General features: G+C 47.6%; 1 protein-coding gene across 1 annotated transcript in view; it reads left to right on the plus strand.

Moving 5' to 3' along the window:
* PPA1 (pyrophosphatase (inorganic) 1) overlaps positions 1-11,793 on the plus strand; it is a 13,424-nt gene that overhangs the window by 876 nt on the left and 755 nt on the right. Inside the window, exons 2-10 of the mRNA XM_019474915.1 lie at positions 16-112; positions 2,913-2,966; positions 3,418-3,537; positions 5,500-5,586; positions 5,895-6,021; positions 6,525-6,652; positions 8,174-8,259; positions 8,486-8,555; positions 10,096-10,135. Coding sequence (XP_019330460.1) covers positions 16-112; positions 2,913-2,966; positions 3,418-3,537; positions 5,500-5,586; positions 5,895-6,021; positions 6,525-6,652; positions 8,174-8,259; positions 8,486-8,555; positions 10,096-10,135 — 809 coding nt within the window. The remainder of the gene's footprint in view (positions 1-15; positions 113-2,912; positions 2,967-3,417; positions 3,538-5,499; positions 5,587-5,894; positions 6,022-6,524; positions 6,653-8,173; positions 8,260-8,485; positions 8,556-10,095; positions 10,136-11,793) is intronic.

The following is an 11,793-nucleotide window of genomic DNA, read 5'->3' on the forward strand; positions in this document are numbered from 1 at the left end:
GAGGCGTCCCCTCAGGCCGGGCCTGACTCGCCCCCCTTGCCTTGCAGAGGACGCCGCCGGCCGCTACATCTCCCCTTTCCACGATATCCCCATCTACGCGGATGCCGGCAAGGTAAGAGGGGAGAGGGGCCGGAGCAAGGAGCACCGGGCCGGGTGGCTGGTGTGGCCTCGTTGGCTTGGGGCCGGTGGCAAGAGCAACCGCCGGAGCTCTGGGCCCCGGGGGTGAGTATTTTGTCAGTGGTCCTCAGGGAGTGCGGTCCTGCAGGCCTGAAATACCCGAGGGAGGCGCCCAGTTCCTTACGCTGCTTCTCGGCAGGAGCACCCTAATGGAAGCATCACCAGATCTTGCAAAGAATGGGTGCCCTTTTCTCGCAGTCAGCCTCGGGTAGAGTGACGCAGGAGAGGAGAACGGATGATCTCATTCTCGTATTGGTGTCTGAGATACGAGTGGTTGTCTTGAACTTGCCCATGAGATAACATGAAAGCATTTTGGCTTAAAAGAAGCAGTCTTCTGTTTAGCTGAATATCGGCATCCACTCCTGTGGAGGTATACGCTCTTGCTGCATGATATTTCAGGCTTGGGTTTTGACTGCAGTAAGGCCACGTTATGCCTGTAGTATAATCAGCCACTGAACAGAATGTGAGGACATTAAATTCTTGATGTAGCAGCTCCTGGGGACCTCTTGCCTCACCAAAAGTGCAGCTGGGGAGCCTGCTGCATGCAGTGATGCAGGGCTTTTACATCCTTCTGGCAACCAGCGGTTAGTCAAATTAGGCTGTTCTAAATCACTGTCTAAAATGCTCTAGGAAACCAAAACGGCTGTGCTTCGGTTTTCACTAAATGCTTTTTCAGTGGTGGCTTGGGCTCTCTGTGTTCCTTGCCTTTGTAGCTCGTTTCTTCTTTTAACGTGTACTAAAAAGCTGTGCAGCTTGAGAAACATAGTGGATGAACTGTTCTAATGTTCGTGTAATTTGGAGGTAGAGAGTGGTTATGGGAAAGGAAAAGAGTATGCAGAATTGAGAGATGAACCTCTAAAAAGTAACTGATTGAGCTGTGAAGTGCAGGTGTTGTCAGAATATGCTCTGGGAAGTCTGAGGCGGCTTTTGTCTGCTCAGAAGGGAAAAGACATTGTAATAATCAAGGACAGTGGCGAAGCAGTTTCTGTGGCCAACTGGGAAAGCAGTTTTCAAAAGCAGGTGTCTGAAAGGTAACTCGGACAAGGAAAATCCAGATAATACTACGCTTTGCAGACGCTCACAGAACAGGGGAGGAAAGAGCAGAGGAGTGAGTATAGGGGTGAGGAGGGTTTCCGCAGACTGGTAATGATTAACAAGCAAAACTGGACTACTGGTGTGCCTTCAGGCGCTTAGTGCTGCTTGCCAGCTTCTCCGTGCCAAGTCGTTAAGAGAAGCAAGTATCACTGAAGGTTGCAGTCCCCAAAGTTACACAACAGTGCTGATCACATTAGACCTCTTTTTGCTGGAGTGCCTCTCCACAGAGATTTTACTTGTTACTTAGCAGGTTCATTACCAGCTATGGTAGGAAGCCCAGCTTGGAGCAGAAGGTTGTCTTACTCTGTCTGGGCTCCTTGATCTTTATCCTTAGACTTCTAAGACACTGAGAGGATTGCAGGGTGGTTTTTTCAGTCTAGGGCTGGGATGAGCTGACCTTATCTGTACCTGCATGTCTTGGCATTACAAAGGAGTGACCTTGGGCTACTCACTGGGTGTCTTAGACCACGGCAGATCTGTCAGTTGGACTGTGGGGAAACTGCGAACCGAACAAAGATGCAACCCCAAGTCATCTTTCCTTGCCTGCAAAGCCGTAAGCACCCTGCCTACCTGGTTCTGATTGCCTCATTCCTTTCCTCGAGTTACTTATAAATCAAAATAGTATATAGCTTTTACTTTTAAATTGCAAATGAGCAGTGAGCCCCTGCAATTAAGGAGATGTAATAAACTTCTGTTAGGGAAGGGTGTGGGCAAAGTCAATGATATAACAGCACTCATTGCACAATATCAATCTAATTATGGTGCAATACAGGTGCAACGGATTTTGCAACCTAATACTGCTTAGCATGGGGATTAGAAACCTTGTCAATGCTAGGGAACGAGGTTTGGCTTTTTGTTAAAAGCCATAATCTCTTCAAACAGCAAATGTTAAGGTTCAAGCGTGGAAAAGCTTGTTTTCTTGAAGAGGAGACTGACATTGAACTCTCAGGAGTCCTCTCAGCCCAGCTGGAGTCAACAGGAGATGTTTTCAAGCATCACCTGTAAACTAGATACTGCAAGATGTGGTTCTATGTTTCTCCCCCACATCTTTATCCTTGCACTGTACTGCTAACAAGGTTTATTGGCTTGGAGGGGGGAAGCTCGGGCATCTCTCCCTACTTCAGGACAGACTAGAATATTTGGGAATCATGTTCTCGGTCGTTCAGGATAGAACGTAGGTACCCACATTACTAAACAGATGGCTTACTCCTATAAGCCTTGTCTCTTCCAAATTGCCAGGGTGGCTCTTGCTGTAGCATTAAGTGCTTTGTATTTAATAAATATGCCTAAAACCTCATTTTGTTCTGCGTAGGACAGTTTGTATGCAGCTGTCTTCGATTCATTTAAACCTGCTGTTCCATAACCTAGGAACATGATGGAGATATTCATAGGTGGCAACTGATGGAGCATGCATGGGTAACCTCAATCTGGCTTTTGCTGGTATCTTTTATGGGATGAAACTTCGAGTGATGACATGTGACTGACGGGACTACAGGACTTCTATCAACTGTATCAAAACTGGCACTGGAAAAAAACAGAAAAAAGTTATGCTAATTGGCTGGTTTTCATGCTTTGTGTTCCCTAGTGTAAAGTGTGGTCTTGAGATTCCTTCCCATTCACTGATATTTTGCTTTCTTCAGAATGTGTTCAACATGGTTGTGGAAGTACCTCGATGGACAAATGCTAAAATGGAGGTAACTATATTACAGTTCCCAGCTCAAGTGCTTGAGCTGACTAGTCTATTAATCTTTGGCTTTGCTGATTCTCTCCTTCTCAGTTCCACCTCCTGAATCAGAGTGGTTTCTATCTTCTCATGTAAATACTTACTTAATGCTAGACGTCTAGTATGGAGGCTGAGACTTGCAGAAGTTGGAATAACTTAGTATTCTTCTGTGGCTTCTGATTAAAGCAGCATCTTATGGCTCTCAACCCCATGTGGTTCTGACATTTGTAAGTCTGCTGAAAACTATATCCCAGGAGATGGCAATGCAACAGGAAATGGAGTTGTCCAGTATCTGCTGTTGGCTTCAGGGTCAGCTCCTGGTCTCTTGGCTTGTCAGTTAGTAGCCAGCTTCATTTTAAAAAAAATAGCTTGTTTTTTCTTAAGAGAGCAAAGTAAAGAGATTTATATAACTCTTCTTTCAGATTGCAACAAAGGATCCCTTAAACCCAATTAAGCAAGATGTTAAGAAAGGAAAACTGCGCTACGTAGCTAACGTGTTTCCCCATAAGGGTTATATCTGGAATTACGGTGCTATCCCACAGGTACTGTAACTTGTCTCAGTGGCTCATCCTTTCTGGTGGGGAGGAGGGAGGATGCCTCTGTGTGTGTCTCTGACTACCACTGTATTAATGAGCAAAAGGTTAGCTGAGAGTCTGATCTGGAACACAGCATCTGCAGCTGCATATATAATCTTGCTAATGAAGAGAACCTGTCGAGAAAGCAGGGGTACTTTTAAGTAGAAATCTCAAGAGGTAGGCTTGTAGCTAATGCTGTAAACAATCTATTTGAGGATGAGCAGCTGCTGCTAGTGAGGTACCTGCTGTGTTGCTCCTCTCCTTGGCCACTCAGCAGTTTGGTTGGACAGTAGCTGGCAGGTCCTTGTCTTTGGATGAGGGAAGCTGTCGCTACACAAGGAACTGGGCATCTGGCAATGCAATGCCCTCAGTTCCTGCCTGGTGAAGCATAAAGAGCTAAAGTTTTAAGCTAATGGTACAGGATCTTGGTGTACGGCCCTTAGGTTGAATCTTTACAGAAGATTCTTCTTGCAGTGAATTAGCTGATTGATTTAGACTTTGGATGTGGACAATGAAAATCTGAATAGATCTGAAGACTGTATCTTTCCCATTTCTGCCCCTCTTAATAGGGTCTAAAACACACACCTAGATTAAGTATTGACCTGTTGGATGGTAGTGGATGCCCTGTTCTCAGTGTTGGAACTGAGTGGCAGACACTCAGAAGTCCAGAGACTGCGTGAGGCAGATGTCCGCAGCTGCACAGACACGCTTTCTCTGAAACAGCTGGCAAGGGGGGACCGACAGATGGTGACAGCTGGACACATGCTCTTAACTGGCTGGTGACTGCTACATAAAGAGGAACTTTGAGCAAGGCTGTTTGCCTCTGATGTTCTCTTAAGGTTTGAGTTTCCTTTAGAGAAATAAATTGTCAGTGACAGTTCAGAGGGAAACGCTCTGAATTTTGTAATTCTAGTCTTGATAGTCCAAGTGGCTGAAGACGGTGTTTTGAAGTTGAATTGTTTTCTACTCGGATGGATTCTGGAGCCAGTTTCTTTGTACAGAGTTACGGCTTTTGAAGCCTTTGCTCAGTTGTGTGTTAGTGGATCAAAGATGTTTATGCATCAAGGGCGAGGGACCAAACTTAACACTTCCTTGTAGAGAAGTACGATAGTGATTGTGAAGAGTCCCTCGGTACCACCCAGGTTTCAGTACATCTTCCTGAATGCCCTGGATGCATCACGAGGTCTTGACTATACTAGTCGTGTCCTGGCATGCAGAGATTTGGGAAGAGCATTCCTTCTTTTTGTATCTCAACAACCTTAGGGGTAGATGCTCCTTATGATGCAAGTGGGCACGGTGTCCTTTTGCTCCTGATCATAAGCGTGTTTTAAGCAGCTGTTATTTTTGGAGGCATAGCTCAAATGCCTTCTGGAGTCCTGTTTTTCAACTTACACTCACCGCTTTAGGTGAGACATGCTAGGATGCTGGGTAGCACAGGGTATGGGACTCCGCATTCTTGTCACTGCTCTAGTCTAACAACGTGTCTTTAATTGTTTAATTAAAAGGCAACAATACACCTTGTCTGTCTTCCATCTCTGTTGGACTGCTATCTGGAGTTCAGGAAACTTCTGTTAAGAAATGAATAGGGAGAGGAACAGGCGGGCAGCCAAATCAATGAGTGTTGTTTATAGATATGAACTTCACCTTTATGCAGCTGTGGAATGGAGGAGGAAGTCCGGAAAGTGGTTGAAAAAAGGTTTGTGAGTGGGAGGGAGCAGCTTACCCTTGGCAAGATAAGACCTTTTAACTTGGATTCAAACTGCATTTGCAGGCGCAAGTGAAATAGTAGCCAACCACTAGACCTGAAAGCAAGTGTGAAGTGGGCCATCATCTGTATCTTCAAGGCAACTGCATGCCTGAAATAAAGCTGCTTTTTGTTTCCTCTTGAAACCTGAGAGTTCTTATTCATGTGTGGGGGTTTTTTTGCAGACTTGGGAAGACCCAGGTCACAAAGATGGAAATACTGGCTGCTGTGGAGATAACGATCCAATTGATGTGTGTGAAATTGGAAGCAAGGTAATGCATTCTAAAGGGTAACTGTCTTTTGAAACATAATTAATGTCTCTGAAGTCAATTATCCGGAGACATTATTCAGTTCCTACCTCCTCTACCTTAAGAATGTGCTGTTTCCTTCTACTGCCTCTGGAGATTGTTGACGAGATCTTACAGTGCAAGCCTTGTGAGCCAAGGCTTATGAATCGCTGATAAGCGATAGCTAATTTCGCGGTACCCGACTGCTTGCTGAACTCTCACAGCTTGTACAGTCTCCTGTTGTGCATTCCTTGGATGCATCAGTACAGACAACAAGGTCTTTGTCCTTGCAGGTCTGCTCTCGAGGGGAAGTCATCAAAGTGAAGGTGCTGGGCATGCTGGCACTGATTGATGAGGGAGAGACAGACTGGAAGATAATTGCTATCAACGTTGAAGACCCTGAAGCAGGCAACTATAATGGTAAGTAACAGGAAGGAGGAGCAGGTTTAGTACTTCCCTTTCTCCGTTGAGAGCCTGCAGGAAGCTTTCAAGTCAGGACATGGGCTTGCTCCTTCTATGCCACAGTATTCATCAGATGTGATACTGGAAGGACAGCAGAATAGGATGTTATCGATCCTATAGCAAAACATTTTACTGCTGTTTATCCCAAATTGTCAGTCCTCTGCACAGCCTGGCACCTTGAAGAAGAGGGTGGCTGCACAGCCTGTCCTCTGAGTGGAAGGAAAGGGGTTGTCCAGTAAGTCAAAGCTGCTTAAACATGTCCATGCTCCAGGGGGCAATCAGGATATACTGTGAAGATGAAACACTAACTTTCCTGTGCAGATGTCTACTCTGCGTCTTTACTGTAACCTGTCTGAAATGTTGCTAAGGCTACTTGAGGAGGGGCGGTTCAGAAGAGTGGGGTAGTAGCCAAGTAACTTCTGTTACTAGATCTGGCTAACAAACCTTTTCTCCATGGCTAGATATCAATGACGTCAGAAGGATGAAACCTGGATACTTAGAAGCTACAGTGGACTGGTTCAGAAGATACAAAGTACCTGATGGAAAGCCAGAAAACCAGTTTGCTTTCAATGGCGAATTTAAAGACAAGGTAGGACCGCCTTTCTCCATTGCTGTGAGCATGCAAAGGCATGCTGTCCAAAACCTGAGCTCAAGGTGCATGGGGACACAAATGAGTAGTTGCTGAGAGAATGGGTTTCTACGGGGCTGCTGACTTCATTCTTCCTGCTGTTTTTCCAGCCTACCATTCTGCTTGTTTCCAGCCCAGTGCTTGCAGGAATACTACGAGAAAAAGCATAGGGTTATCACCCGGCTGCTGTTGGATATTATCAGTTTTTCTTTTAGATGACATTCACGTGGGATCACTTCAGGGCTGGGAACCCCCATGTCAGAGCCAGGATGGAAAACACCAGGTTTATTTGCTCCTGCTCTGGAGCAAAGGGTGCTTGACATCACCCTTTGCCTCCCTTGCTCACTGGCTTTTTTCCACTGCAGCCTGTTGCAAGTTGACTGCTCAGGAGTTAAAATGCTTCTGCCTTCAGGCGTTAAAGTGTTCCCTCACGCCCTTTGAGTAAGGCTCTGCCTTGGCAGCGTTATTCCTCTGCCTGTTCTCTGAATAACTTACTGCTCCTGAACGGGAGAAATCCTGCTTCTGCACCCTCCCTCCTGCCAGTCCTGGTGTGCCATGAGTGGGTTAGTGAGGCGACTCAACTCCCAGAGCTATGGAGTTGGTGCAGAGAAGGGGAGGGCCTGCAAAGCCTGGTGTGGGAGGGGAAGGAAAGGGTAAGGGGGGAAAAATGGAAGTCACGTGGGAGTGGACTTGTCCCCTTCAACTGTAGCACGGCACTAGGCTGGGTGGGCTGGGACATCTCGCTGCCCCTCAGGATGGGTGAAACTGGAATCAAGGCCAAGGCGGAAAGTAGGGACAAAGAACCTCACACGTGTTCCTGCAGTGTTTTATTTGGCTCTGTGTGGTATCAAACCAGGATATTTATTGCTGTTGTTCATGCTAACAAAGAATTGTGTGTGCTTCTTTCTCCAGCTGACAGGTTAATGCTTGAGCATTTGCTACTTTTTTTAAGGAAAAAAGCTGTGATATGCTTGGAAGCAGATTCACTTTTAAATAGTTGCAAAGCTGGATTAGGTGCACGTCCCTTCCTGTTGATCTGCACAGCAGTTGAATGATTTGCCTGGAGTGGAAGAAAGCTCATAGATAGGTCAGGATCAACTAGCTGCCGAAGACAAACTGACTGGGAGGAGCAGCAGGGTGGAGGTGCTTTTATAATACAGCACTGGCCCGAGACTAGAATGTCTGCATTCAGTTTCTTTTGGCTTTAAGCTCGCTAGGTGACCTTGGCGTATCCTCCCATCTTGGAAGTAAAACAATTGGTCTTATAAAATCCCCGTTGTTCAGCTGTTGTGCGCTGGGAGGTTGCTGCTGTTCCTGAGGGGCGCAGTAACGGAAGGGGTCTCTTTGAGACCCTTCCAGAGTCGGAAACTATCTAAAATCAGCCTATAAATACTGGCCTCTCATTCCATGTAACCGATAGTCTGGAGGAAATGGCCTAGTGCTTACACATAACATGATGTTTGTTGTCATCTTCAACTTCAGGATTTTGCAGTGAACATCATCAAAAGCACTCATGAACACTGGAAAGCTTTAATAGCGAAGAAAACTGACGGAGGGGAGATCAACTGGTAGGTTAATACTTGCGGTATTGTGCGCTTTCCTTTCCCCTAAACAAATAACCCTGAAACTTCCTTTCCTGAGTGGTGCCGTGCTTTCTGTTAGCTGCTGGCTGTCTCCGCAGGCCTTCCCCTTCAGCTTGGCAACTATAACAATGATTTTTAATATTCCATTATTTAATATTCTTGGGGGAGAGACTTGGTTTTCACGTTTTCACAAGCGACCTTTCTCTTCTAGCATGAATCTGACGGTGTCTGACAGCCCTTTCTGCTGTAGTCAAGAGTGTGCAAAAGCTACTGTGGATGCAGTGAGTACAAATCTGAGTGTCCTTCCCCCAACATCAGTGTCCTTCCCCCAACATCAGTGTCCTTCCCCCAACATCAGTGTCCTTCCCCCAACATCAGTGTCCTTCCCCCAACATCAGTGTCCTTCCCCCAACATCAGTGTCCTTCCCCCAACATCAGTGTCCTTCCCCCAACATCAGTGTCCTTCCCCCAACATCAGTGTCCTTCCCCCAACATCAGTGTCCTTCCCCCAACATCAGTGTCCTTCCCCCAACATCAGTGTCCTTCCCCCAACATCAGTGTCCTTCCCCCAACATCAGTGTCCTTCCCCCAACATCAGTGTCCTTCCCCCAACATCAGTGTCCTTCCCCCAACATCAGTGTCCTTCCCCCAACATCAGTGTCCTTCCCCCAACATCAGTGTCCTTCCCCCAACATCAGTGTCCTTCCCCCAACATCAGTGTCCAGCAAAACGATACGATTTGTGTGGTACCGTAAACTGTCCTTGCTGTGTGAATAGCGCATTGTATGCTCAGAATCTTTTTGCATGACTGACTGCAGCACCTGTTTCTGGTTAAATAGGATGGATGTGGAGCAAGCCAGACGTTCCTCCAGAGGCTTCTCCTTGCCTTTAGTCATCTGGGAGATGGAATCCAAAACAGAGTTTGCATGAAGGGCTAAGCTTCTGAACTGTAACTTGGCTGTCAGCTGTTCAGAGCGTGTTTAAATATTTGGCCTTCCAAGAGCTTTGCAGCACAGGTCACGCTGTGAGAAGAGAAAGTCTAATTTCTGAGAGCCTTGCAGCCAGGGACCTTGCATCCTTTGCAGTGAAAAGCTTGAAGTTCCCAGTGTAGTACCCCTACAGTTTCAGGACTTAACTGCCTCTCCCTAGGCTTGTCAAGTACTGTTGTTGGCAACTTGAAAGGGGTTAGAGGAATGGGATAGGAAAATCAAAATGCAAATGTTGCCTCAGTGTATGGAAATGTGACTGGAAACCAGAGTTTCTCTGTAGCCTTCTATCATCCTCTTGGTTTTAAAAGGGCTTGTATCCTCTGGTGGTATCCGAATTACTTTAAAAGTTTTTTGAAAGTGTAACCCTCGTGGAGGATGTGTCACCAGACGCCCTGTCTGCCTTTGGTTGCTAAACACCGGATGAAAGCTCTTCAGAGAAGTTTTTTGAGAGTCCTTTGTACTTCTATGCCACCATCACATTGTAGGTTTAAAAAAAGCAGGCTGCACGCAACTGTATAGACGCTGGAGCGGTAAGTGCTTAGGGTGAGAAGTAGATGGCACTGCAGCCTCTGCTTAGAGCAGAGCGCCTCCGGCATGTAGGACATGTACGGAATGAGGAGGCTGTGGGAACGACAGGACTCACGCCGCACGTGAGCTCATTTATTCCCTCACAGCTGACCAGCACTGGCTGCCACAGCCCAATTTACACTGCTTAGATCTTAGACTGTGCTCAGTGAAGACTTGCGCAGCTCTAAATGACGTCTAGTGAGCTTCAGGCGTAAGGTCAACATCTGTCAGCAGTTGCTATCTGCTAATACACGTCTCATTTCAGGCACCGCCGTGTAAAGCTGCCAACCCGATCCCACCCGAAGGTAAGTCTCACAACCCACACTGATGTCCCAGTGCAGAGTGGAGGCTTCCTCAAAGGAATTATCAATAGGAAAATGAGGGTCTTCACTGGTAGCTAGGTATGGCTCTAGCGCTAGGAGAAGCGAAGGACCTTGTTGGACCTAACTTGTGTCAGTAATGCTGTTTAATTCCTGAATAGCTTCTGTTGTTGCCTTACTTCCTTGTTTGGGTACGTGAGGCGGGTGAGTGAGTGGTAAGTAGGAGACCTGAGGTGACATAGTTTGCTCCAGAAGAGATTAGATTTATAGCAGGTCCTGAAAGAGCAGCACTGCAGAGGGCTGAAGTGCAGCGATAGCAGGAGAGCAGTTTTAGTTCCTCCGAAACAGGGGTTTCGTCAGTATCCTCAGTGCAGGCGAGCCAAGGAAGGGAAATACTCCCTACCTGCGCAGAGCAGAGGCAGAAATCGGTCATGTGTTCGGTGCTTCAGTTGCTGCTTACCCGCTGATCAGAGATCTGTCACTGAACGAGTGTCTGCTGCGAGCTGGTAACGAGCCTTTTGATGCCTCGGGACACGACTCTGAGAAAACAACGGCTCAGCTATTGCCTTTTCCTTCTGCGCGAGGTGGCGATGGGCACTTCGCACCAAGTCTGGACGTTGCTGTAGCAGGGGCAAGTGCGAGCTGATGGCAGCATTGAGAACGCACAGCTGTGTGGCAGAAAGACGCGAGCTGATGGCAGCGTTGAGAACGCACAGCTGTGTGGCAGAAAGAGGAGCTAGGCTGTTGTTTCCAGTCTCTTAATGGGTAATAAACCTGCAAAGAAATCTTCCGTGTGGGAAGTGGAGGTAAAATGACTTTACCTCCCTGAGTCAGCTGAGCCAGAGGGAAGCCGAGCTGGCTCTGGCTTGCTGTCCTCCCCTGAACCGAGTCACGGGTAGGCTGAGTGAGGGTGACTTCTTCAGGGAAACAAATACACGTAAACAGGGCTACACAAGAACCTGTTGGGTGCGTGGTGGTGGTGTTGACAGGAGCGGGAGGAAGGCCCTGCGCTGGAGGTGACGCATGCAGTGCCCTATGACTACTTAATAAGTGGGTGGCTAACAGAGGACTAACCCCCTCTCTTCCCCCCCGTGGTGACAGAGCTGTGCCCTTCCCACCGAGGGGTCGCCACGCGCAGGAATAGACCAGGAAAATAGCTTCAGTGTCAACAAGACGACCTTGCCTGCAACTTTGCCGATTAGAATTACGTATCTAGCAGTGACGTGTCTGCTGCACGAGGTCTTGTGGAGGCTAGAAGACATAATTTATAAAATCAAAACACCCCGCTTGTGTGTGTCGTAAAGTGCTTTGTAAATCGCGACAGAAGATCGCTCACCTGGTACGCGTATGGATGCTATAAATAAAAACTACTGAAACTGAACTCTGCGGGGAACCTTCTCCTTTCCCTCCCAGTAATGGAGCCCCGGAGCCGAGGGGTGAACAGCGGCCCTTACATGGGTCTGTGCTGGGGCTTGTTAGCGTGCAGGGTTGTTTCGGGGGGGGATGAGGGGAGGATTTATCCCTTCCCTCGAAGAGGGGACTTTGACTTGGGGCGACCGGACCGGGCGGGGGGCGGGCTCGAACACGGGTCCTCCGGCGGCGCCGCCGGGGGGCGGCCTCGAACCCGCGGCGCTCAGCGCTCA

This window comes from Aptenodytes forsteri, unplaced genomic scaffold (assembly GCF_000699145.1).
Source record: "Aptenodytes forsteri isolate BGI_AS27 unplaced genomic scaffold, ASM69914v1 Scaffold349, whole genome shotgun sequence".
In the NCBI taxonomy this organism is placed as follows: domain Eukaryota; kingdom Metazoa; phylum Chordata; class Aves; order Sphenisciformes; family Spheniscidae; genus Aptenodytes; species Aptenodytes forsteri.